Source organism: Acanthaster planci, linkage group LG04 (assembly GCF_054643075.1).
Source record: "Acanthaster planci isolate LZ-2023a linkage group LG04, COTS_SCS, whole genome shotgun sequence".
Taxonomy (NCBI): Eukaryota; Metazoa; Echinodermata; class Asteroidea; order Valvatida; family Acanthasteridae; genus Acanthaster; species Acanthaster planci.
In genome coordinates, this window is record NC_141780.1 from 12,775,778 (window position 1) to 12,802,574 (window position 26,797).

General features: G+C 42.4%; 2 protein-coding genes across 5 annotated transcripts in view; one reads left to right on the plus strand and one right to left on the minus strand.

The window, feature by feature from the left end:
- Positions 1 to 16,983, plus strand: iqca1 (IQ motif containing with AAA domain 1). Its single transcript, XM_022245517.2, has 16 exons — positions 1 to 159; positions 1,979 to 2,306; positions 3,581 to 3,745; positions 4,686 to 4,826; positions 5,091 to 5,162; positions 5,501 to 5,709; positions 5,941 to 6,025; positions 6,648 to 6,788; positions 8,552 to 8,627; positions 9,861 to 10,009; positions 10,394 to 10,548; positions 12,321 to 12,511; positions 12,660 to 12,943; positions 13,605 to 13,782; positions 14,576 to 14,814; positions 15,318 to 16,983. Exons 1-16 carry the CDS (start codon positions 149 to 151, stop codon positions 15,450 to 15,452), a joined length of 2,559 nt encoding a protein of 852 aa, XP_022101209.1. The 5' UTR covers positions 1 to 148; the 3' UTR covers positions 15,453 to 16,983.
- Positions 16,667 to 26,797, minus strand: part of nisch (nischarin) — a 20,948-nt gene continuing 10,817 nt past the window's right edge. For 3 of the 4 annotated variants that reach the window (XM_022245513.2, XM_022245516.2, XM_022245515.2), the window contains exons 10-14: positions 25,751 to 25,892; positions 24,031 to 24,244; positions 22,456 to 23,740; positions 20,283 to 20,519; positions 16,667 to 19,419 (exon numbers count right to left, since the gene is read on the minus strand). In XM_022245513.2, the coding sequence (XP_022101205.1) occupies positions 18,952 to 19,419; positions 20,283 to 20,519; positions 22,456 to 23,740; positions 24,031 to 24,244; positions 25,751 to 25,892 (2,346 nt within the window). In that variant the 3' untranslated portion in view covers positions 16,667 to 18,951. The remainder of the gene's footprint in view (positions 19,420 to 20,282; positions 20,520 to 22,455; positions 23,741 to 24,030; positions 24,245 to 25,750; positions 25,893 to 26,797) is intronic. The other variant, XM_022245514.2, reaches the window with a different exon arrangement.

A 26,797-nucleotide genomic window follows, 5' to 3' on the forward strand; every position in this document is an offset into this window, starting at 1 on the left:
ACAACTTCTCTATGGCAACAAGTGACACACTATCGCAGGTTTGCTGCTGCCGTTCAGGACCGATTCGATCATCCGCAGGTTGACGTTCGACGGCAAGAAGAAATGGCGATGTCTGTGTTCTTTGATTGAATAGATATCTTTCACGACAATGTCTCACGGGTAGGTATTTTGTTTAGTGATCAGTGAAAACTTATTAGGCCCCTCCTGGACTGTTTACTGCCGTAGGCCCCTGATGCCATGGCCTGGCCCCGGGAGATGTGTACACGACCCGCACGGGCAGACGGGTGAACTTGTCGCTCCTGCATCTCCGAGAGGCGGAGCTAGCTGGAGCCCCGTAGTTTAGGGGTGCGTTTTACATTGGCCCCACAGAAGGCTATGTGTATTATGGACTAATTTACGTTATGTCAATGGTAGCTCCATACATATAGGAAAATGTTCCAGGCCTTAGCTAAATCTCCCCATGTTATGAGCCCAGCATTTCTAGCCAGCTCATGATATAATGTACATGTATGTACGTGACTGGATACCCCAGAACTGTTGGATCTGACGTCCGCTACGCTTCCATGTAGCGGAGCGGACGTTGGACCCCACAGTTCTGAGGGTACATGACCGGATAGTCGCCAGATCCCTTATTTTGCCACTTACTGTGAAAACCAATTCTTGCAGTTGGAGGTTGTTCCATTTATTGCACTCACATCACGTCTGAGCAAAGGGGCAACTCTCCCTTCACTTTGTACAGGGACTTGCATTTTTTCCTCATTTTTGCTGCAACATGATAAAAATAACTGAAACCTGTTTGGTACAGTGTGGGCGATATTCATAGCACATACATAGTGAAAGTTCAGGCACATTTGATGTAGGCCTAAAGGTTAAGAGCAGATTTTTCCCAAAGACCACAATATTATTTTTGCCCCTTTGCGTTTTGAGAGTGAAATATGGAACAATTGACTAATTGCAGAGAAGAATCAAAGCTTCATGACATGATCCTGACCGTGAGAATCAGACTTGACAATAGGTGGCAAAATTAGGGACCTGACGACTATACGGTCATGCACATTTAGGCCTAGGCTTACGTGTAGTGAGAAGTAAAAGGTAAATTGAGAGATAAAAAAATTGTTTTTCTGACATAGGCTTAGACTGTTAGGCCTGCACTTATTTTAATTTGAAAAGACCATTATTTCTTTAGGCTTTCACAACAGAAATACCACTCGGTGGATTTTGTATTAAGGACAAAAGGATTTGTATGAATGGAAAAGGATCAGATAGCAAAACTCTTTCATTTCCATAATGCTTTACAGCTATTGTACAACTTCACTCAAGCAGTATTTACAATGAGACAAAATCCTTTCTTCAAACCAAACTGAACTCTCACTGCCTTTTCCTTACCTAGAAATTTCATAAAGGCGTTAGCAGATCTGTTTGCATACATGTGCATGTTTTCACAGATGGAAGCAACTTGTAAGAGGCCAAAAGTACAAGGTCGTGTGCCCGGTGTTCTAACTAGTGGACAGATCTTGGGACCTATACACTCCTGCAAGTCAGGCTGTGTAGGCTGCAACCCAATCACTTGGCTGTTTCTAGATGTAACATGTACATCAATACACTTGTCACATAGGCCTGCCACATCAACCTGTTACAGCTCTTGACCAAGGATGATGTCTCATTACATATACTGTATAGTTTGTGGCTAGTCAAGCAGGCCATAAATTGTAACCAGTCATAAATTGTAAAATGATTGACTGGTTTTCCATATTTTGTGGGTTTTTTTTTGCCTTGCCCTGTTAATGTTTTTAGTAGTATAACTAATGTGTATCAAATTTCGGCTCCCTTTATTTACTTTGGATGTGAAGAAGTGGAATTCATAAAATACAAAATGCAAGTTCCTTTTGAAATTTCAGTCTGGGTGATGTAAACCTAAAATTCAATTTTAACTGGCCTAATGAATGTATTTACCTTTTGACCTCCATTGTTTTTGCAGTTATTACCAGCATCAGTGGGGCCATGCTCAGGACAGCCTGACTGAGCTTCTCACCCAGGAACTTCCCCCTGAGCCCTCCAAGCCAGAGAAGGACCGCCTGACGGCCTTCCAGAACATTGCCACTCTCTATATCAAGTACCTGCAGATCTTCCAGCGGTTGGAGCAGTGCTATGACCAGATCGTACACCCACAGAAGCGCCGGGTGCTGCGGCATGTCCTGGATGGGGTCATGGGTCGCCTGCTGGAGCTCAAGAATGAGATGGTCCTGCTGGAGTTCTCCGAGTTCCATTACTTCGACGACATACTGTCTGATCTGAAGCTGACCCCTGTGAGTTGCGTGGCACCTCAATGGTGGTAGTCCTCCCCTGTGAGAACCTGGGTGCAGAAAAAACGTGGAATCAAAATCAGGCCAACTTTTACTCCTATTTGGGTCACAATCCATGCAAGAGGGAAAACACAGCAATTTCTGTGATGTCAACAATAGGGGCGATTCACAATACAGTGCCCCATCCAAGAGGTTGCCACCGCCATTTTTTAAGTTTATGGTCAACAAAAGAACAGCCAACTTGTTGCAATTGGCATTTGAGTGTATGCCATTGGACAACTCATGAATATTTTTAATAGATTGTGACATTCCAGATGAGAGAATTAAAATTGCAACTCGAAATCCATTTGTGAATCTTCCTCCTTGACAAACAAACACTGGGAATAACTCATGTTCCTTGTGGGCAGCTGGAGAATAGAATTTGTCAATGATTTCCCACAGTGCACTGCAAAAAATGGCCTTTCCGTGGTAGCCTCCTTGTGGCACGCTTGTGGCGCACTGTATCATGAATTGCCCATACTGAATTTTAATTGTGGTGTTTTCCGTTACTCCAGCACATGTATATTCACTTTGCAATTACCAACTTTAATTCTGCACGTATAATTAACCTCCAAACTTTCCATATGGCAAAAGCAATGTCTGTATACTTTACTGGTGACACTCACCCTCTCAATTTCAATTTCTTCAACATTCTGTACCTGGCTCAGTCCGGTTTGTGCACGAACCATCGATCGTGTACAATCAACAATCTGTCACATTTATCGAGGGTGTCCGAGTAATGTTGTTTGTCTCTTAAATCTTGCTTAATCGTGGCTGGAGATACTCCTAGATGTAAGAAGCAATTATAATGACTATACTGTACAATTACGTGCATTATTGCTACTGATTTTGTATATGCAGGGTAGGAATTTCATTCTTGAAGGGCAAGGCAATTTCTCATTTGCAAAGGGTACTTGTATTAGAAAACCAACGTGTCTGTGGGAACATTTCCATGGGCATTGAGGCAAAGACTAGGGGCACTAAGGCAACTGCCTCCATTGCCTCCGTAAAGTTCCTACCCTGTATATGGTTTAATCATCAACAATCTGCTGGTCAGTAAGACCGAATACTTGGATATTTGATCGAATTGAAAGTCGAATGTTCGAATTGTGAATCATTTGAATTGACTCAATCCTACTTGTGTAACTTCAGGCAAGTTGCACAAAAAATAGAGACAAGATTGCATCATTAAAGATCTTAGTTTTGAAGAAGCCTGCATAACTTCACTCTTTCTCCAGAATGATATTGAAGTACCAATACCTAAATACTTCCTCAACGAGCGGTCCAAGGTACTCCAGGAGCGTGAAAAACTGCTGGGCCAAATCCTGGCCAAAATGGGCCCTCCTGATGAGAAAAAAGAGGAGGTTACCATGACAACAGATGAAGCTGCGAGACTCATCCAGGTGAGCTTTATGAGCAGGAATCTGTTCTAATACTACAAGCAAGCAGATTTTAGCTCTTAAGAATGATACATTTGCTTTAATTTAATGGCTTTTTTGCAAAAGGATAATGTGAAGTTTGCATTTTACTGACCATAAGTAACACTGGTTGAGAGATAACTTGTGGTGTAGTGTTTGCAAAATAACAGAAACACATGGAAAAATGTAGTTATCTCCAAGAAAGTGTTGGCCATTTAGTTTTAGATTACAGATTAAGACAAACATTGGCAGTAGAGATTGATGTGGAGAAGGACACTTACACTATTAGGAGGGAACTACTCGTATTATGTGAGTGTGTTCCACTTTAGGGAATTTAGCTGAAAGGGTTATTAAACAATAGAGTGCTGCTGTGTCTGGACTTTGCAGGATTAGTCTCTTAGCGTTATAACCCTGTGACAGTAAATAGGCATAGATTTGAAAAGTGGGACCAAGTGGGAATTCCGACCTGTTCTTTGAAAATGAGTCATAAATTGCCAGAGCCACTTTTGAGTTACAGGCCTTTTAAAGAGCCTTTTACCATGGAAATCAGTAGGAATCTGAGCATTTTTACCCACAACAATGTCCGTTTTCATCAGCATATCAAATTAAGTGATACATCAAAAGAGAGTTTTGCTTGCTCATTCTATTGCAAACTGAAACAATCTTCTTGACCAAAATGGCCTTGTGACTCATTTTCACAGAACGAGTCACAGTTTGCTTGAAAACACCTTACAAGTCCCCTCAACCTTTCAGGATTTAGGGCCTATCAGTTTGCTGCTGATGAGTGGTTTCCCTTCCCCTTCCCCCAGTCATGCCTCCCCCCTGAAAGAATCCTTGTGACGTCCATGACTAAAAATGTTTCATTTCAGAGGAGACAGGGCGAATGGACCACATCCCTAACCTTATTTTGCTTTACCATCTGCAGGTGCATGAGAGAGCTCGACAGGGTCGCCTGAGGGCCAAGTTTATGCGCGAAATCCGGCTGCAGGAGGAGAGGGAACGAATGGCAGCCAATCGGGGGGCGCCAACCGTGGATGCTGACGTGGCTGCTGTGAGAATACAGAAGGTATAAGCCACCATTTTGTGGCGTACAGAACGTCGTTCTCAAGTCTGTGAGAAATTCATTTCAAAGTAACAATAAGCCATGTCCTAAACAGGATTCTGAAGCTACAGCTATGTCTCTTACCCTAATAATAAATACCTAGACATAGCTCCAGACAGAATATTTGGATGCTGAAGTATTAATCAATGCTATCTATCTAACAAATTTTGGCCTCTTTTTGGGGTAATTTTTTCACACTAAAAAAAAAAATTCTGTTCCACAATACAGGTATGGAAAGGCTTTGCCATTCGCAAGCGAGTTCGCCGGGAGCGAGAAGAAGAAATGATGTTTATTGGAATGGTAAGATTTTGATAACTCCCACAGAATTTTTTTCGTGTGAGATAATTATTGTTTTGTTCTGATTGCTGTAAGTAAATGCAAGTTGAAATCTTGCTTGGTAAATCTGGGTGCTTTGTGCATGCAACAACAGTGCAGGTAACAGCTTTTTTAAGTCAGCAAAACTTGGTGCTTGTATCAACACCATAAATGGCCAGGAGTGGTGAACTCATGTGATTGGTTTATTTTTATGTGCCTTTTTCACCTTTGTTTGGCCTCGCAAGCAATCAGTGACGTTATAATAATTCCTTTTTCTTCCGTTTTTCATTCTCTGACAAATGAAACTGACATTTATTTTACAGAACCCTCCACCGCCCCCAAGTAACCCCAAGTTGGCTCCGACCTCCCTGGCCGAACGCACCGAGTCCAACCGCCGGGTGACCCAGACCGAGCACGAGCGAGAATTCCAGCAGGCACTGGTCACCATCAAGGATAAGCTGAGGGAAGTCGAGGGACCAGACATGAAGGAGAACATGCAGGACCAGATCCGACAGTGGTTCCTGGAATGCAGGTAAACTTGGACCAGATTCAGTTTTGCGTAGGTCTGAGGCACCCATGTACCGTAGGCCGTACCCCTTGGCGCAGGCACCAATTTCATGGTGCTTGTTTGCCAAGCCTTAGAAATACTTTCTCGGGCATATTGTCAGTGACAGGTTTTTAGTGAGGCACACAAGCATTGTTTGACTAAGAGTTCTTGGGTTAGTTTGTTTAATTTCCTTTTTTGGATTATTCCCTCCATTAGAGATGCCACGGGTAAATTCCCTGATTATCCTACTGAGGATGAAGGAGGCTCGGCCGCCATCTTCAAGGAGAAGGATCCCGCTGAAGTCTGTAAAACTGCATTTTTTGACATTGTGAATAAAAGATAACATTTAAATCTTTAATGACAACTGGACTATTTTAGTCATTGTTGATGAAACAAGCCAAATGCTCCTTGCATTTATGAAGAAATGTCTGCTGTATAATATACACCTACAGTGCATTTATCCTTCATGGGGTTTATTTACTTATGTCTTGCACAAGAATTTGCTGGAAATCTGAGGTACAGTTGGCCAGTTTGAAAAAGGCAAAGTCACTCCAGAGGAAAGCATCTGATGTGCTAACTCAAAAATATTCGGTGTAGGCGGCTGCTCTGATGTTGTGGCTTCGGCTTACACTTTTCTTTTATGAGTATAAATACTGAAGTGGTTTGTGCTCAAGAAATGTCCAAGTTCTTAGTGTGGGATGATAAAAAAAATGTGAATCCTTTCCATGAACTACACGCATGCACAGTAAAAAGCTTGTAAAGAAAAGTTAAAAGTTATTGAATTGCAAACCATTTGTCCAGTCAATTTGGCAAAAAATAAAAGCATGGACTTCTACATCTGTACAAGTGGACAGCTTTGTTTTCTTGGGAGCCGACTTTCATGTCAAGAATACAATTGTAACTTTGTGTTTGGTCTTCTTTAGGTTGAAGCAGAATTGAGGGAGAAGGAGGATGACAAAGGAAAAGGGAAAAAAGGAAAAAAAGAGAAGAAAGAGAAAAAGAAAGACAAGAAGAAAGACAAGAAGGGCAAAAAAGGAAAGAAAGGCAAAGGAGGCGATGATGAGGTCAGTCACTGTTGCAAAGTTAACAGTCCACTTTTATTCTGTAGCGGACATCTTGCACTTGTACCCTGTGCATGGGAGGAAGTTTTACACTCAGTTGAATGCACATACTTGTCATCAAGTTATGCGGACCTCATACTTTGGAATACTATGGGACTAGAGATTTTATTGGAGTAACTTCTTGTACCAATAATGCTGTCCCAACTTTCCTGACGAAAGATATTGTCCCCTTACAAGGGGCATGCTTAACCTACCCACTCATTGTAGCATTGCATTCCTACAGTGCAAATTCCTTTGTAAATTTTGCAAATTCCAAATATTTACCTTTATTGGATTGTGAAAACCATGGAAAGCTGGATTTTTGTGGACGATTTCCATAACTGTGCCTTCCCCTTTTCCAGTTGATGACCCTATCGGTTAAGAATGCCTCTTAACCACTTGCTGCCGGGGGCAGTTATCAATGTTGATGACACTGGTCTGGGATAATTATCATTTTTATCTGTTTTCCAAATTCTCGAAAAGTTCCCATCTTCATTTACTGGACACTTACAAACACGTGAAGGACTGTCTGGTCTCCACTCTAGCCTGACAGACAAAATCTATTGACGCCTGAGTATTTCAGCCAGGCCTGCAGCCTTGTAAAAAGAGCCCAGATTGTGCGGTGTTATATAAGTTTCTTTTGTTCATAAACCTGGCTCAGACCTCTTTTTAATAGGTAGTATTTTAATATAACCAGATTAGCCTGCAACGGTGCTGTGCGGCTCATTGCTGCTGTGGTGGAGCGCTTTTGTCCCTGGTGGTAATCCGCTCGCTCTAAATGCCCCAAACCGTGGTATACTGTTTCAAAACAAGGCTGGATTATCTCCATTTTTGAGAGTGAAAAAATGTCAGTAATGCCCAGCAGCCTGGTCTTTTGTTCCGAGTACGGTCTTTTGTTACAAGGCCCTGTTCCTTTTGTCCAAGATTGGAGACCCTGGCCACGCATATAAAGCATAGGTGTCCGGATCCGGAATTCCCGGCAGGAAGTGGTTAACCTATTTTTCAGAGGGGAGACATGCTGTGTGGACCTTGGCAAGTCCACACAACATGAGCTTTGAAGATTTTTATGGTGAAGATAGCAAGTTAGTTGTAGAGCTTTGCGGTAGCACCGTACAGGGATGCCTCTTTTGTGAGTATGTTTGGTTCTCCAGTTCTTTTCAGAAGCACACATAAAAGAGGTATCCTTGTATGGTGCCACGGCAAACCTCTATCATTATCCTTACAAAATCTTCATTGCCTTTGCTGTGTGGACATCATTTGTTCTTCTGAGGTCCATCATTGCTGCTGGTTGCATGTAGCATCCAAAGTGCTAGAGGTTTGTGCACATTCAGATGAAAATGACTAGTGGGCATTCTGTGTAACGCATACATGTACATTGGTCAATCTGAGCATATACTTTGTCTTGTAATTGAAGTACACAAGGTTCATTACAACATTCATGATATTTCTAGAATTAATTCTTTTCTTTCCTCAATATGTTTTTTAAACTGATTCTAGTGTCTTCAAACAAAGTCTAGTCTGTGGTATGAACAACTGCTCGATACAGTGAGGCGTTTTTTGTAACCAGAGTTGCAAACATATGAGTAACCCATGTTTTAGTACTTTGGGACATAAAATTTGCTTCACTCTGCATTCAAATGTGTCTTAATGAGTGAGGAAAGGTAGGTTCTAGTTTACTTTGAAAGAAATGGAAACTACCCAAATATTTTTATTATTTTTCTGTTCAGGAAGAAGAGGAAGGATTTAAGCTTCAGCCATCCAACTTCCTTGGGACTGTGTCTGACTCCACCCAAGCATATGAAAGTATGTTCATTGTATTGATGCTAACAAAATGTTTGACCAGATGCGGTCAGTGGCGCATTCATTGGGGCAGGGAGGGGGACAGGGGGTCCGATTTTCCCCTTGGAGACATTTTACCAGTTCTAAACAATACCGTCTTTTTGGGACAGACGAGGTTTCATTATATGTTTGAAGAAAAAATCTGTTTCCACCTTCCTTCCCCCTAAACTCAAAATTTTACCACTGAAGGAGATTTTTCCTTAGCATGTTTCCTTGTGTGCCACTTTTCCGATTTGATTGGAACCATTCCAGTTTTTGTAAGTTATCAAACGGGTAAATATTAGAAATGATGATTTTCAGAAGAAACAAAAAAATTGAAACTGCACTGCACACTGTCCAGGAAGCTTGCTCATCCCTGATAAACATAGATTCTCAGAATATGGTGATCTTACGCTTAACGGTAGTGAACAACAGTACATGTACTCCTTGGGGATGAGTGTGGAATCATCAATGCATCGATGCACAATGACTCCATTCAGTATGAACACCCTACGGCTGCTTCATTGAAATACGTTCATTGTGCGGATATACATAGGGCTTCGCTGTGCTCATCCAGTTGCTTGTCAGTCACTGAAAACAAACAGTCCTTGGTATCTACATGTTTTCAGTGTCTGGATTCTAGACCAAATGAACCTGACTGTGTTTATTACTGGTTCAATCCCTGTAGTAATTGACTTGCCAAAATGAGTGAGACAGGGTGCCCTCATTGTGGGCACTTTTAATATGTTCCAATTTCTGAGTTTCTAAAATTGGTAGATATGCATTTCTTTCATCAAGAATCCTCTTTGGTTATAGGGAAAAAAAGTGGACATGAGAGTCCAAAGCACCAGTGAGGTCCATCCTAGGAGCTACAGTTTTTCCCCTAAAATTTCATTTCGGAATTATTTAATATATCACTGTCACAGAACTGTGCTGGAAATACAGTGTTCGTTTTGGCGGTCATGACAGAGAATTGGTTTGCTTGTTTTTTGCTGATGAATTTCTTTGGCAGTTTGAACTGGTAAAGAATTACATGTGATGATGAGGTACTCAAAGTCCTCCCTCCCCAAAATCTACCAAAGAGAAACAACCAAACCAGTCCTTTATTATGACTGCTGGAACCGCTTCCCAATTGGGCACCAAAAATAAAATAGGCTCCACGGGGCTCTTCATAATGAGCATACAAAGTAGTAGTGTTTATTTGTTTTCTTTTTGCAGCTGTGTGGAAGGATCGCAATGAAGAGCATAACTTCAGCCAGAAGCACGACTCGGAGCTGATCAAGGAAGAGAAGCGGATTGAGGTTGAGACGGAGATAAGAACCCAGGTAGATGAGCTGATGAGACAGGAGCTCAAGAACCTCAAATTGGTAAGCTGTCACAGGTATGGTTGAGACTGTCGAGATTGTGTCCATGTGCAAGACAGTTTACCTCAATCACTTTTGTACACCTTTGAGAAAAATGGAAAGTGCAGTGTTGTTGATAGCAGCCTAGAGCTAGATCAACTTCTTTTTTAAGTGAAAGGTGAGAAAATCCATTGATCAGGGATTTTGGAGGATGATTTTTTGACCTAATGGTATGAAAGGGAAATGTAATAGACAGAAAAATATTGACTGGAATGGAAAATACCCATTTTATTTGATATCAGTTTCATGGGTGTAGAGGAACTGACAGATTGGATAAAGGGAGGAAGATTCTTGCAAAAGTCAAAAGATAAATATAGATTTATTTTTCTCTTTGTTGGTTGTATACAGGCAGTTGACCGTGACAAGGGCAAAGGAAAAAAGGGCAAGAAGGGAAAAAAGAGTGGAAAGAAAAGCGGCAAGAAGAAGAAAAAGAAGAAGAGTGGGAAAAAGAGTGGAAAAAAGGGCAAAAAAGGCAAGAAAGAGAAGGATCTCACACCAGACAGGTAAAGGAATAAGAACTATTCGTCATAGAAATTGATCTCATTCACCCACCGTGAGTGTACCTGGCAATTTGCAGTTTTGGCCCCCAAATGATAGTGCTCAATAATGGATTGTGCATAGTGCGCCCTCTAACAACTCTGTAATTAAACCAGCACACCTGCTCACACTAACGTCTTGGGAATCTTGTAGGAGTGGTTTACCTTTTTTTTAGCTTCTGCCTAGGCTTTCTCAAGGAACCAATCAACGATTGTGAAATGGTTTATTGTCAGTCATGTGACAGTTATTCAGTTATTTGCAAAAGTTTAAGACCACCTTGAATTTGGTTGGTGTTTCTCTCACTGGGCCTGCATTACATTCTCTCATTGAATGATTGCTTAACATGTTTTTACAGTGGTGCCTATATAAAGATTTTTGCAAAGTCAGGTCTTATATGATATTTTGTCTAAAGGCAGCATGGGTAAAAAAAGCCAGTCTATTCAGAAATAAAGGAGGGAGCACTAAATATTAGACTGTTAACATTTCAAATCATGGAAATGTAGTCATATAGCTGGTTACCAAAATACTTAGGTTACATATTGAAAATAAACATAAGTTGCCATGATTGATTGGTTTAAGTTTGGTATTTCTTCAGGTTAATGCATTTTGTACGGGTGGTCCTAAACTTTTGCAAATGACTGTAAACATCTGTGTTATGTGCAGAAATCAACTATGAAGTGCGGTGATCAAGAACGCTCATTAGATATGCAGTGCTAGGGTATCAAATGAGAGGCTATCATTTGTTGGCAGATACACGTATTACAAAGTAAACCAACTGTCTGATTTGCATAAAGTCTCCACACTCTCATTGACGCAAGATTCCCAAGATGTTAGTTCTAGTATATTGGTGCAAGAAAGGACAAAAAATTGGTTATGCGAACAATTGCAACCATTTTTTAATTGCTTTCAATCACCGACATCTTGGGCCAAGATTAGGTAATCCAGCACCACACTCATGCGCGCTTTCTTAAAATTGTGGCATGTATGCATTTGGCAAGCCACAGCATTCTATTGGTCAAAGATGCATGTAATGTGCGCACACTGTCTGTGAACATGATCCTACCGTAGCCACAGCTTCTCTGATCTGGTTACCAGCTTCATCTATCAACTGATCTAACTCCATGTGGTGCACAAGCGGTAAACAGGCATTGAATACCACTTTGACCAACAGAGTCTTGCAACTTGCCAAATGCACGGGGGCATTATCTTCCAAACGTAAGTTCTTCAAACTGGGAAAGCCTGCTGTTCTCAAAGGGAACGGTCCAAGGGAAGTCTTCTTGCGTTGGTGATTGCCTTGTGTTTAAGTTCTACATTCATTGCTTGCCTTATTGCATGTAAAAAATTCTAGAGTCCAGGTTTGAAGTGGGAATGCTTTTGGGAAGAACAAGTTTTTGTCTCGAGAAGAGGATGTGGGGATAGGGACCAGTTATCTTCCAAATAGGTTACGTATACATGTACCTGTGCTTTACCAACACCAATACTAATCTAATTGTGCAAATACCAATGTAGCAGTTTTCAGTCTCTTTATTCAAGGTGAAATCAAAAGCTATGAATTCCAACTGTGCAGAGTGCATGAATAATTGTAGAGTGCAGATACCATAGTCAACAGGTTGCAGGTTTGAGTCCAGCCCCTACAGAGCAAACTCTCTGTTGAAGTGCTATGGTACTGATTAGAAATGTGCGTCGCCCTTTTTTTCATAAGAAAAGATCTTACTGTCTGTTGTGCGATTCTCCACAGGACCATTGAGTCTCTCTATGAAGAGTTAGTGCAGGAGGGCATCATTGTACGGCCGCCCAAGTTTGGTCTTAGAGACTACTTGGGTGAATACAGCTACCTGGGCACGACGCTACGACAGAACAACATTGAGCCCATGCCTTCACTATCTGATGTGCGACAATTGGTGGCGCTTTATGGGGTTCTACCACTCGGTTCGTATCTTTGACACAGATTTGCATTCATTGTCAGAAAGTATTGTGAGTGGAATTTAATTGCTGAGTAAACTTGGTGAAAGTGACTCTGTTAAGATGTTGATTATTAATTCAAAATTCCATTTCCTGAAAAACCCTCTTTCCTCAGGTTCACAGTCTGTCCACGAGAAAGCACCCCTGGTCAAATCCATGCTACTGGCTGGTCCTCGCGGCACTGGTAAACGCAGCCTGGTCAATGCCATCTGTACTGAGACCGGTGCCAACCTGTTTGACCTGACGGCGACTAACATCGCGGGCAAGTACCCCGGCAAGAGTGGCCTGCAGATGCTGATCCACTTAGTCTTGAAGGTTGGCAGGAACTTGCAGCCCTCAGTGGTGTATATTGGTGACGCCGAGAGAACTTGGCTCAAGAAGGTTCCCAAGACAGATAAGGTAAGAAAAGGTGGTTTATCAAACTAAGGCCTTGCATTCTAGTCACCCTCAATTGAAACCCTTCAGCTCAGTGCATAGCCTCATTTTCTGCTACAAAAACACCAAGTTTTCAATTGTGAGGCCTGTGTTTTGATTTTTTTGCTTGGGATTTTACTGGTTACGGTGGTCTTGTCTTGTGCATTTGTACTTCTGGCTGAAAATACTGACTTTTTAAACCAGAAAGATTCCACAATTACAGACCTTGACAAAGTTGGACTTGGACCCCTAGCCGTCAGTTGTTCAAGATTTGTGTCACATTTCTGACTGCATCATAACTTCTTTGAAGCTCCAAGACAGTGCCGCTGAGTGATTTAGCACCTGGCAGTGGCCCACAGTTTCTTGAAGGCTTCACAGTACACAACCTCCTCAAACTAGATTGAAGCTCTGTGCCTATTCACACACAACAGGAATCAGTCAAGTGTAGGGAGGAGTATAAATGTCTCACCACATTAAATGCCCCATGTTACGTACCTAGGGAATCCCTACCTATGTATACAATTCATCTGAATTGAAGTGGTCAATGGACTTTTTGTTCACGTTTCCTTTAGCGTGTCTAGTATTATGTGATATGTGCAGTTACGGTGGCACAGTGAACGAAAAAGACAATTTAACTATTTTGCAGTCTGACCCAAAGCGACTCAAGAAAGAGATCCCCAAGTTCTTGAAGTTGCTGAAGCCGGAAGATCGCATGCTCCTGGTGGGTACCTCCAGGGCACCTTATGAGTGTGAGATGAAGGGATTAACTGGTGCCTTCCAGAAGATCATCCTGATCCCAAGACCGGACTATGCTTCAAGACACTGTAAGTTGAAATTTAAACATTACTTGGACCGTATAGCGGTTTTGATTACAAGTTTTAAGACTTCATCTATTCCTGGTAGCGATTCATTTTCCACAACTCGTTAATCAAAACATCTTCTCTAATACTTTATTTCCTAGTTTATATAAATAACGTAGATAAAGTTATGTTGGCCTATCAGATACTGATAAAGGTTACTAAGAATTGGCATTCTCAAAAATTGGAATTGTAATTGTCGGCCATTGCAGTTTGTCTTTAAACCTCATTGTATGATAACTTTGCTGTATTTTTTTCATGAGCAAGGTTTCAGTATTGTGGCACTGTACACGTGGTAGCAACAATGTTATTTTTATTTGTAGTGGTAACGAGCAATAGTAATAGTGTCAGAGATTTATAACTTGGCATCATGTATGGGCTCAAAGTTTGTCTTCAAAGGTTTCACTTAGTTTAGCAACTTAGGCTATTTTATTCTGCTGTTCAGAAAAGTCATTTCTGAACTGTTTTGTCAGTGTCTCTTCCAAGTTTTTAGCATGAAAGGCTGTGTTAAGGGGGAAAAAGGAACTCAGGTAGTCTTATCGACATTATTAGCTTACCAGCTTTAATTTTATAATTTTAGTTGATAATTGCTTTGATATACAGTAGAAGTCACACTGACTGCTGGTTAGCTTAATTGGCGTTTACATTATCCATCATGCTACCGGTGGGGGGTTTGGACATCAGTGGGACAGTTCCTTCAGATTCTAGATAATTAAAATCATTTGTTCAAAGCGTTCTGCCTGGTATATTGTCTCCATAGTGCTGTGGCGTAATCTGATCGTGCAGAACAACGGTATCCTGACCAACACGCTAGACATCAGCTCCCTGGCCAAAGTGACGGACGGCTACACCCAGAAGCACATCCTGACCTCCTGCCAGCAGGTGCTGACCGACCGGCGTGTGGCCCAGCTCAACAAGCGGGCGCTGGCAGCGGCTGAGTTCATCCCACCACTGGCCCGCATCGACCCCATCTACAAGGAGGAGGAAGAGGCCTTCAAGGTGAGTCCCCAAAGAATGTGGGCCGAAGAACAGCTTCCGTGACAATTTTATGAAGGAGTCTTAACCATTTCCATAGTGATGAAGGACAGGCGTGGCTGCTCTAAACCTTAAAAAAGCCTGGGACAGAGTCTGTCAGTCTTGTACATGTATTGAGTATAATACTGATTTCCTAGTGCATGCTTTTCAACCATTTCTGTCAGAGCTAGATGTACTGTCCTTGCAAGAGCTGAACTCTGGAAAAGGCAAGACTTCTGAGATATTTCAGGGGTTATCACTGTACATGTACTAACACCACTGTAAACAAGCAGTCTTGTGTAATATGGAGACCTTTTTTTACTATATCTGATACCAATGTCTATTCTTGGGATATTATCCTCAATTTGTTGGAGTTAGTCCTGTATCCTTTCATATCTCAAGTTCTTTGGAATCTATAATTCTCTATGTCTTTATCACTGAGTTCCTGTCTTGACATTAACAACCTTCCTTGTTTTTTGGCCCAACAGACGTGGTACAGTAAGACCCCACTGGGCAAGAAGAGGGCCAAGGCGGCCGAGGGGGGCGATGATGACGACGGCAAAGGGAAGAAAGGAAAGGGAAAGAAAGGCAAGAAGGGCAAGAAAGGAAAGAAGAAGAAGTGAGGCTCTCCACACCCCCCATGTCCTCAAAGAGAAGAGATTTGGTTTCAAGACAAAATGCTTTGGGTTTTGGCAGATCCAGAGGGTAACTGGGGCTTTGTTTTTTTTAGCATTTCAGAGACATCACTTTGTACAAAATGTTAAATTTTACGACCATCTTCTTCACTTGGTAGTGCCTTTTTGTACAGTTCCTTAGAAGTTCTGATTTAGTAGAGACCTGACTACTTCAGCTACAGTGATGAATTCATGAATTTGTGTATAACACACTCTTGGAACTGAAGTACAGAGAATTAGCATCAACAGGATTCTTGAACAGCATTGATGTGTGCTAGGCCCAAATCTTCTTGTGAAGGTGTGCTGGACTGTGCATTTTATTGTTGCATGCTTAATGTGCATACATGCTGCGTTATTACCTGGCTGTCATGCATTGTTTATGCACCAGTATATTCCTTTCAAATTAAGAAAACAGATGTAAAATATAAAGTCTGCCACAAACTGCTTGCTGACTAGTGACCTGAAGTCTAGTGTACACAAATCAAGAAAGTCAGGGGGTTAGATGTTTTCATCACAGCAGAATCTTTCTCTAGTTGTTTGCATGTCTTCAGTGTGCGCTCAACACGGGCCTTGCCGCTTGAACTGGATTCCATTTTGAAAGGCCAGCTAGTGATTCCGTCCACTTTCTTGTTACAGCTGGCTAGCCATAAGTGTGTATAAAATTAAGAGCTCTTTCATTAGTCAGTCTTTGGAACCATGTTTTACCCACTGGATCTGTCCCTGCCACACCACCAGTGTGCATTTGCATATATGTGGAATGTACATTTTGTTGGTGATAATTTTATCAATTTCCAGGATTTGGAATGTAATGGGGAAACAATGTTATTTTGTAAATAAACCCCAGTAACAACAAATACAGTGCCCAGAATAATCCGTCCGTATTTTTTTTTAGAAAAAGTCTTTAGCGTTCTTCCAATTTTTGAGTATTTCACTACGTGCCGTCCAAATAACAGACAATGCGCAGGAAGAATATTTGAATATTGTGAAGAAATGGCTCACCGAGTTGCCTTGTGTGTTGCAGAGTACTATAACCTTTTGGGATTTGTGGAGTGTTTGATGTAGTTGAATGTGTATAAAACAGGAAATTCCTCCAAAATGGAGCTGGCTTTGATAAATTGTTTTGTTTTGGTAAATAACTCAAAGCACATGAAGGTACAATCTGATAAAGTCAACCTCTTCTGCCTTTTGTATTCTTCAAAATTACAAGAGAAACTGATTATCAATTATTAAACACAATCACCTTGTATGAAGAGTTTAAATGAAATGGCTAGCCAAACTATATATGATAATATTCCACTCTGACAGAGATTTACAGCAAATAATTGACAGCCGAATAACTGCACATTCTGGATTGACATTTTATCAATACTGAATATTAACCTAAACCATATATGCAATATTATAACTTGCCTGTAAACCTTGGGCCAGGTGCTACAGCAAATATCATTGCAAATAAAGGAAAGATTCCAGTTGAAAACAATTGCCTCCTTGTCTGCTGTCTGTAGTTCAAATAGTTCATAGTTCATATCATTTATTTTTACGAACACGTAGATGGACAGATAGAACTGTATATGAATTGAGGTCTCCAAGAAGTAAGAGCTTGTCAATTGGAGACCACTGTTATGTCATGTCATGATATGTCACGATTTTTAGCTCTATCACCTATGGTCCCCCTTCTTGTATTTAACTACATGTACATTATTTTTAGTATTAAAACTTTCAACATGGCAAAGTAGGCATCAGGTGCAAAGCTCTACAGTTTGTCAATGATCCTAATGCACACATGTAAGTCTGTAAGGACCTTCATTTTTTCATATGTTTTATCATGTCTAGCCTTCAGATACACCATTTTAAGTCCTTAATTATGATATGGAATGTTTTCAGTGATGAAGATTTTATTGGAACGGTCCTTGTTTGTAACTGCTGCAGTTTGAGATATCTGGAAACTATTAAAGCAATTAAACCTTAAACTGTGCCAAATCCTTCAAGATACAATTTGATTGATTTTTACTAAACCCCGTGGTCTAGAGATAGCTCCTCCCAGAAGAGATGTTTGGGTCTTGGGATGTAATGCTTAACCCTGACCTCATGTAGTGACTATTTCTTGCAAACTGCCCAGTGCTCCAGTCAATTGGTGGTACAACGCTTGTAGTACTTAGTCTACAGTACTTGAGCCAAAAGTATGCAGTGTTCTGTCTTATATATGATCCTTCCGTCCAAATCAAAACCAGGCTACAGTCTACTGTTTAAACTTTGGATTTGTCCAAATATGATAGTGTATTAAGCAATGGATTGCTTTTGTCCCCATCAGCCCAAAATTAAGAGTTCAAGGTTACACTTGCAAAAAGGATATAAAATAATACAAAGAGCATAGCAGTTTATACTCAGATACATGTACATGTGTAATAAAACGAAATTATATTTCAAGTTCTTGCAGTACAAAATAATGATGAATATACATGTATGTTGATGTCTTGTTTAGTAATTAAAATATTTAGGGAGATGAATGGAACTTTGTCATTCTTTATACTGTCATTAACCACTTTGGACCGGGGCATTTTTCAACGTTGAGGATGCTGGGCCGGCATGACTATCATTTTTTCCGTTTTCAAAATCCTTCAACAATTCATCATTCCATTAAACAGTCGTTTATAGCCGCACGGAGTAATCTTCAGGCACTACTCTAAGTTGACAGGTGACCTTCATTGACGCCCGAATACTTCAGCCAGGCCTGCAGCCTTGTAAACAGAGCCCAGATTGTGCGGTGTTATACAACTGTCTTTTGTTCACGAACCTGGCTCAGTGCACTGCTGACCTCTTTTCAATAGGGGCCAGATTAGCATGCAGCGGTGCTGTGTGGCTCATCGCTGCGGTGGTGGAGAGCTTTTGTCCCCGGTGGTAATCCGCTTGCTCTAAATACCCCAAACCCTGGTATACGGTTTCAAAATAACGCTGGATTATCACCACTTTTGAGAGTGAAAAATGTCCGTAATGCCCAGCAGCCTGGTCTTTTGTTCGGAGTATGGTCTTTTGTTACAGGGCCCTGTTTCCTTTGTCCGAGTTCGGAGACCCCGGCCACACATATAAACCATACGGCTCCGATTTCGGAGTCCCCGGCTGGTAGTGGTTAACCAGCTATTCTGTAATTCTGTATTCTACCACAGAGTCGGTTACTTTGACGTTGCTCTCTCAAGAGCACCATACATGTAATAATTTGTGAAAAAATAAACACCAGTATTTCCATGACCACTTTAAAGATGTCCTTATTTTTTCAAGCGTCACCAGGGCTTTCATACAGGCATTTCTGTCTATAGGAGTCTGTATTTCTGCCACTTTCCTGTTATTCCTTGAGACTGTGCATGTTTTTCAGAGCTTTTATGCACTGTTTCTAACCTATGGTTCAAGTGATTTTTATCCCTTGATAGCGCGGCCGGTTGGAAATGGCATTTCATGTATTAACTTGGATGGACAGCTCCTGTCCGTGCATCTCCTTCCATGTGTGGCAGAGTTGCTTCCTCAGTCGCTCCCGGTCCTCCATGGACGGCAAGACCAACGTCCAGGCTACCTCGGGCGTGGAGGGCCGCGCCAACTCCCCACCCTCCTCACTGCCATAGTGCTCCATCGTGATGTCCACCACCACCTCCATGACCTCAAAGACCAAGGTCACATCCCGGGAGGCAAAGTCTGAGACTACCAGCCGCCGCAGGTTCTGGACGGCCTGCGAGGCAAGTATCTCGTACTGGGGGCCATCCGGCAGTGACTTCATGAAGCCTGGCAGTGGGTAACTGACGTGGTCCTCCCGGCATAAGGTCAGGTGCTTGTTGGTCACCACCAGGGTACGTTGGGAGCGCTCACAGTCCTCCAAGGGTTCCTGGATGTTGATGGAATTACCCTGAAGAGGGGAGGCGTGCACCTGCTGGGTTGAAGACAGCATTTATGCATAGTTAATACCACAAATCAGCACTACAAGAGTGCTGTAATGTCAGATACTACAACTCAACCCTAGAATGGGGGAACTAAAACATTAAAAAAATATACAGTTAGGTCTCTCTTAAATGGCGCCATTTCCTACAGACACGCATCAGCATTTTTTACTTCAATTTTCGTGACGGGCATTGGCTGTGCTATACTTTGAACACATGTGGATCAGCATGCATGTGAGTTTCAAACATTTTGCGCACTGCGCTCACAGGCACCTGTTTGCGTTATATACACAGTTGTAATTTTCCTACAAAAATGGCATCCAATGAAAGAGATACTTATTAAAAACATAAACATGTATAGGCTTGATAGGTAAGTCATGGCATAATTGCTTTCATCGAAAAAAGAGATTACATGTGCTTGAAGAACTATGCAAATTGACAAAACTGAAATGCACGGCATGAAGAACAGCCAGCTAAAACTGCTTCTAAAGCCCCAAGTCACCGCATGAAATCAGTTAGCAACAGAACAATGCTAATTAAACACACATGGCTCTTTACTTTCGGTGAAATTTGAGTGATGTGCTGAGCAAAAATATTAAGATTGTTAGATTTATTAAGATTTTTGATTAGATTTAAGATTTATCATACAAATTGTCTGAAAGTTGGTTACATCACACAAAAGACAAGATGTGAAGGTTGGCGCAGTGGAGACACCACTGACAAATGATTGCAGAAAATCTTGCAAACCATTTCTCTCTTTTGTCATAATGTGGTTCTGAAATCTGACGTTTGTGTGACTTTTAATTGTGACTTTTCACAGTTTTTGCTTCCCCCCCCAAGAAAAACGAAACCTCACCTGGTAGACAAGCATGTACAGCAGAATGCTGGTATTGTCCATGCTAATCTTGGGGTCGTTGATGTGGGCCACAATCAGGTACGTCAGGTCGTTGATAGTCTCGTCATTGGGGTAGGAGAACTTAACCGAGCTCGGGTGCAGGAACTCCTCAGTGAAGGCCCGGTGGAGCTTGTACGGGTCCGTGGCCTGGTGGCTACGGTCGGGGGACTTGCACTTGTTGCTAGTGATTGGAAGAACCTAGGGGCACACCATTACAAAAGGAAGGAGTGGAATGAAGCCACACGGAAGTTATTTGCTAGTTCAAAAATGAATGAAAACATTCCCTAAAATTTTTGACAGCAAAAATTATAACAAAGGGGAAAACACTACTCTTAAATGTGAATGACCTCCTTTTTTGTGTTGTACTTTGCACTCATATTTTGAGTGTATATTTAACTAGATGATAGCCTGTACGCAACGTCCAATATGGAGATTCCACATCTGAAATGTTAACAGTACCGAGGATATCTCATAGGCATACATAGGACTGTAAATCGTTGATGTACCTGGAGTTCTATGCATTGCTGCTCTGGATGGTACAGCGTCGTGGGAAAGATTATCACTGCTTGGTAATTTCAACTCAGTTGTTGGGACCTTTGAGTGGCCCACTAAATGTCCCCCTCCCCCTATGTGCATGGAAGGTACATGTATGTTCATGAGTTGATGTTCAAATAACATGAGTAGCGATTTCCACTGCAGGGACTGTGAGTGGAATATAAAAGAAATACCTGAATTTGCAAGCGCAAAGTGCCTAGGATATACGGCATGGGGTCCAGGGCCTGCTTAACCACTTCCTGCCATTATCAATGTTGATGATGCTGGGCCGGGATATTTATCATTTTTTTTCTGTTTTCAAAATTCTTTCAAAACTCCTATCTTCATATATTGGACACTTACAAACACGTGAAGGACTGTCTGGTCTCCACTCTAGCCTGACAGACAAAATCTATTGTGACAACACCAATTTTCCCTTAAAATATTGAAAACATGTCCTAAAAGAGAAAAATAGCTGAGAAAATTCCAAAGCATTTACTTACAAACAGGTTTTTTCAAGTCTCATAGGTTTGTGTACAGAGGCATGCAGTGATGACCGTATACTCTTTCCAAAGGAACTAGTAACAGGTGTATCAAAATCGTAAATATCGAGATTTGTAGAGAGAGTTCGCCCTTTTCCTACCTGATCTGAGCATGTTTTCAAAATTTCAGTTCATGAAATAATGCACGCTGCTCGCGTACATTGCACATCCAGACTTTTTAATTTTCCAGGCGCGGACCATATAGCCTGCCCAACGGTGTATTCCATTCATGTCCATTTCCGCAGATTTATAACTTGAGGATCGGTCTTATCAAAGGCTGTATCCAAGTCAGAACCTCTTTGGATAATTGTACATATGTGTTGCACTGATATTTTGATGAGTTAATGTCTAAAAATTGTTTGAGAGACCGTAAGATACGATGCAAAACCACTAGAACATGCATAACACAAGAAGAATTTTGTGAGCCCCGCACCAGTTGTCATGAAGCCCTCTATCAGCGAAAGTGAAAATTTACTATCCTTACTTCAAGCCGCAAATTTACAATGAAATGTATGCTACTACGAGTTACAGTGGAGCTTGTAAGTCATTACTTTCGCTCACACAGGAACAGCTGCAACGAGTCCCACTGACACATTTATGAATATTGATATTTCATTGGCAGTCAATCACAGCAAAATGACCGGATGGCCCCAAAATGCTGTTTACACATGAGGCTTGCCCTGCACCTGATACATGCCCGCACACAGATTGCTATACACCGTATGCACGTACAGGGCATGCACATGCATGTACAGTGTACATGGGCAGTAGATTCAGTCACGAGCATTATATGGCACTCCGGTACTGTTCGGTGTCGGAAAGAGGACTTACAAAGTTTAGCCTGGCTATTGTGTCAACAGAAAAAAGAAAAAAAAAGAAAGAAAAAAAAATCGGCACTTGCAAAAGAAAGAAAAATGAGGATATCTGGCCTGTTGTTAGAAAAAAGTGGAAAAATTGATAAGTGGAGATTTCACACCACTACCACTGGCATTAAACTATACGCTTCACTTTGGCATGAATGTTAATAACAAAAAGATGAACCCCAGATCAAAGCTCACCTGCATGAGCCACTCTAAGAAGCTGAGGGTATGCTGGAAGTTTCTGGTCAACAAGGAGATAGTGTCTATCGCTGTCTCAGCGGTCAGTCGCAGCTTCTGGTCAAACAACCCCACGTCCACCTCAACAATGTCTGTCAGATTGAGCATGTGCAGACAGCGGACTCTCTTCCTGTCTTTGTCCTCGGAGGTGGTCAAGAGCACACCACTGGCGTGTGGGTGCTTGAGGACGCGCCCACCATTGAAGCCTGCGGTGTTGGGCAGCTCTCCCCCCTTGGAATCGGCCCGGAGCCTGTCTTTGACGGAAGAGTCACTCTTCATACGCCTGTGGCTTCGGGGGTCCACAGGTGGACTGAGGATCTGTGGTGGGGACGTATCGGCTGTGAGAACGTAGACGGCACGGTCGCTCAACATCACGCAGGCAGTGATCTCCACGGAGGGCTTCTGGAAGGCAATGGCCCCAGCCCACATCATGTGGGTCAGTCTCTCCGGCTCCGAGCTTATCTCAGCGATGCTGTCATGGAAGTACTTGACCAGTTCTGAGGCCTGCATGTTGGTGATGGCCTGCAGGGGTTCTGATAGCTGAAGCCCAACCTGCTGGTTGCACTCAGTCAGGTGCTTCAGAGTGGCATCCTCGTAAGTGGGGATGATAAGGGGGGGAGCTAACTGCACATGTTTCTTGATGACAGGAGGACTTGGATGTTCTGATATTAAAATGGCTGGGGATGGCATAGAGTCTTCAGCTTTAACATCAAATGAGGGGCCTCCTCCTAGATCATTCTGGTCAATGTCAGTGTTCTCATCGTAGTTGACTTTCAATTGAGCCATTCCGTCGACTGTGGGCTCCATGGGCTCATCATGGGATGATAGAGCAGGCTGCTCTTTGAGTCCCAGAACCCTCAGCATGCAGGCAAAGACCTCAGCCGCGTCCTCCTGCCTGGGAAAGATGTGACTGGGTAGCTGGACCTTCCCCTGGGTCAGGCCCTGCAGGAGCTCCACAAACTCCTGCTGGCTCTCCGCCGACATGTGCCCCAGGAGGTAGCCCGTCACCAACGGCCAGGGGCCCTCCGGCTCGGCCAGGCCCTGTCTGCGGTGCCGGGGGCCGTAGGTGCTGAGCACTGGGCCCTGGAAGTAGATGCGGAGGTTGAAGACCAGCTCTGGGATGGACGCCATGCCCTCTGACCGGTGGCGGGCCAGCTCGTCAAAGATGCAGTGTAGAAGGGCCTTGGGGCTGATCTTCATGGTGGGAGACTGGGGTGACTGTTGAACCTTCGGCTGAGCTGGGGATCTGGTACAGAAATATAAAAATTGACAAAACTAAGAAAACAAGAGTAACCCCAAATCTGTCATCTGTTGCAAATGGTATCAGCTGAAAAAGCTGTAAGAGTACTTCTCTTTTTTCACTGTTTCGCTCATGAATACCGAAATTGGTATCGGCACGAAAAGCACCTGAAAGAATGACAGCATAAAACTGAAGGTGGCAATTTAAGTACACAGAGGTGTGCTTCAAGGGGCCCCACTGAAAGATTTTGATTGCATTGGCCCGTTAAAAAAGTTTCCGGTTTAAGTTTTCCATACTTGCTCCTGGACCTCGCGCCTTCTTGGTAGTCCTTTCGCCTGACTTTGGGGGACCTCCCTCTCTTTGGAGAAATGCCTCCCTTGGCCTTTGTGGTTTGGGGGCTGCTGTCCGGCTCTTCTTGCATCTCGTTGAGGAGGCTGAGCCAGGCCTCACCTCCCTCCCGTCTGATCTCCTCCACCTTGGCTCTGTACTCCACATCATCCAAGCCAGAGGCTGAAAGAGGGGAGGGGAGAGAAGAAATGTGAGGGAATGAACTTCAGAACTGGTTTAGCAAACTTGTATAAAAGTACATGCAAATAATATGTTTGTGATGCTGTAACAAATAGCAGTACTGCAAATTCTTGAAGCTTAGCCACTTGAAGATAGTATTACTCCACAACATTTTGTCTGAGGCATAGCTTTATTTTTGGCAAAAACACCACACCTTTTCAAATATCAACACACCTACATGTAGTTAGAGCCTCGGAGTTGACATAAATTTAGTGGAAATTACTGAAGCATGGGGCCGCATACAAATGGCTCCCAACACATTAAAACATCCTCCCTGTTACAAGACAGGAAATCCCTGTGTTTCTACACGTCATCCAGCATAAGGTAGTTACAATGTTAGGCGTATTTTCCTCTTTTGCCTGTTTTCAACTGGTTTATGTCATCATTTTCAAGACAAACGTTTTCACAAGGATGGGCAAAATTGTTTTTCATTTATGCTCATTAAAAATGCTGATTCTGCCACTGAAATGTGTGGCTTAAAAAAAAAAAGATTTGCTCAAATTGTCATCTGAGATGGAAGAGAAAGAAGCACTAAACAGCAAATTGAGAGTTGGCCATAATGACTTATGGTTTTGGCTCCACACAACTGACTGTAGGGCCACTTACGCCAGCCATTTCTAGAAAAAATGCACACTTGTAATCACTGGCAAAGTTACATTGAACAGCTGATTCCAAAATGACACAGCTGGGCATTGAGCATAAAAATTAAAGGGACACCTTAACCACTTCCTGCCGGGGACTCCGGAATCGGAGACGTATATGCATGGCCAGGGTCTCCGAACTCGGACAAAGGAAACAGGGCCCTGTAACAAAAGACCGTACTCCGAACAAAAGACCAGGCTGCTGGGCATTACGGACATTTTTCACTCTCAAAAGTGGTGATAATCCAGCATTATTTTGAAACCGTATACCAGGGTTTGGGGTATTTAGAGCAAGCGGATTACCACCGGGGACAAAAGCTCTCCACCGCCGCAGCGATGAGCCACACAGCACCGCTGCATGCTAATCTGGCCCCTATTGAAAAGAGGTCAGCAGTGCACTGAGCCAGGTTCGTGAACAAAAGACAGTTATACAACACCGCACAATCTGGGCTCTGTTTACAAGGCTGCAGGCTTGGCTGAAATACTCGTGCGTCAGTGAAGGTCACCTGTCAACTTAGAGTAGTGCCTAAAGATTACTTCGTGCGGCTATAAACGACCTTTAAATGAAATGATGAATTTTTGAAGAATTTTGAAAACGGAAAAAATGATAGTCATGCCGGCCCAGCATCATCAACATTGAAAATGCCCCGGCATAAAGTGGTTAAAGGGACACCTTAACAGCATAATTCTGCATATGCAAGTACGGTAAATATTCGTGTTTCTAAATCTCATGTGAACTTGAAATCCTAGAGCAATGAAGTGCCAAACCATACCAAGAAAATGACATCATTTCCGGAGATTAACTTACCGGCTATAATGTCAGGTTGTGTGAGGCTCTGCTGACTGTTTGCTAGCGATGAAGATGCAGACCCAGTGGCCAGAGAAAGCAGGGAGGGTTTCTTGACGTCTGGGTCGGCTATCTCCGCTTGCTTCACAGGGGCAGCGTGCTTCTGGAAATTAAAAAAGGGGACCAGCCAGCTTTGTATGAAGTTGCTGAGTTAGTTTCAAATATTTCCTTAGAAGGTCTTTGAAATTAGTCCCCATGTCAACCAAGGTGACCAGCATCTGATCTATCTGTAGTCGGAAACTTAACACTGAAGTACACTACACATTTGGTATGGCACTTGAATTGCATTGCTCCTGTTAACCTAGCATCCCAGCAAAGAAGTTAAGATGCTTTTGCACATTCCCATGAAACTTAGTCAAACATACTTTGTTCCAAATTTAATCTCCATTTTTTTAATACATTTTGGAAATTGGAAAGTATAAAAAGGGGGGGGGGAGGAGATATACATGTACATATATATTTCATCAACATCCCTGCCAGGATTTACCTGTCTGCCTTGAGCACTGCCTGGTTGAAGGGTATGAATTATTTCCAACTTTGAATCGTCCAGGCTAAAAGTACTGCTGCTACACGTGTATCATGGAGTTTAATTCAGGGCAAAATCCAGCGCAGTTACCGGTATGTGAGACATACCCAGCACGGATAAACTATTTGTCGTGGATGAGAGTGGTACATAGACACCAGACCATTCTTGGCGTAAGGCTTACCCATAATGCACGATACAGCAATATGATACGAAATTGGCATTACAATTATGATATTGACTATAGCAAAACAGTTGCATTATCTTATTCTAATTGACTCTGAAAAAAATTATTGATAGCATTTGTATTATAAAATTATAATTTGATTATCAGCTATGAATGAAAACACAGATAAATATTCCGCAAAAACCAAAGGAATTACATGGGGGCTGAAAATCCACTCCGTATATTGATCTAGGCAGGATTCCAACCCAGGGCCACAGAGGCTGAAGGTGATAAAACACCACTGCCTCAACCCGACTCC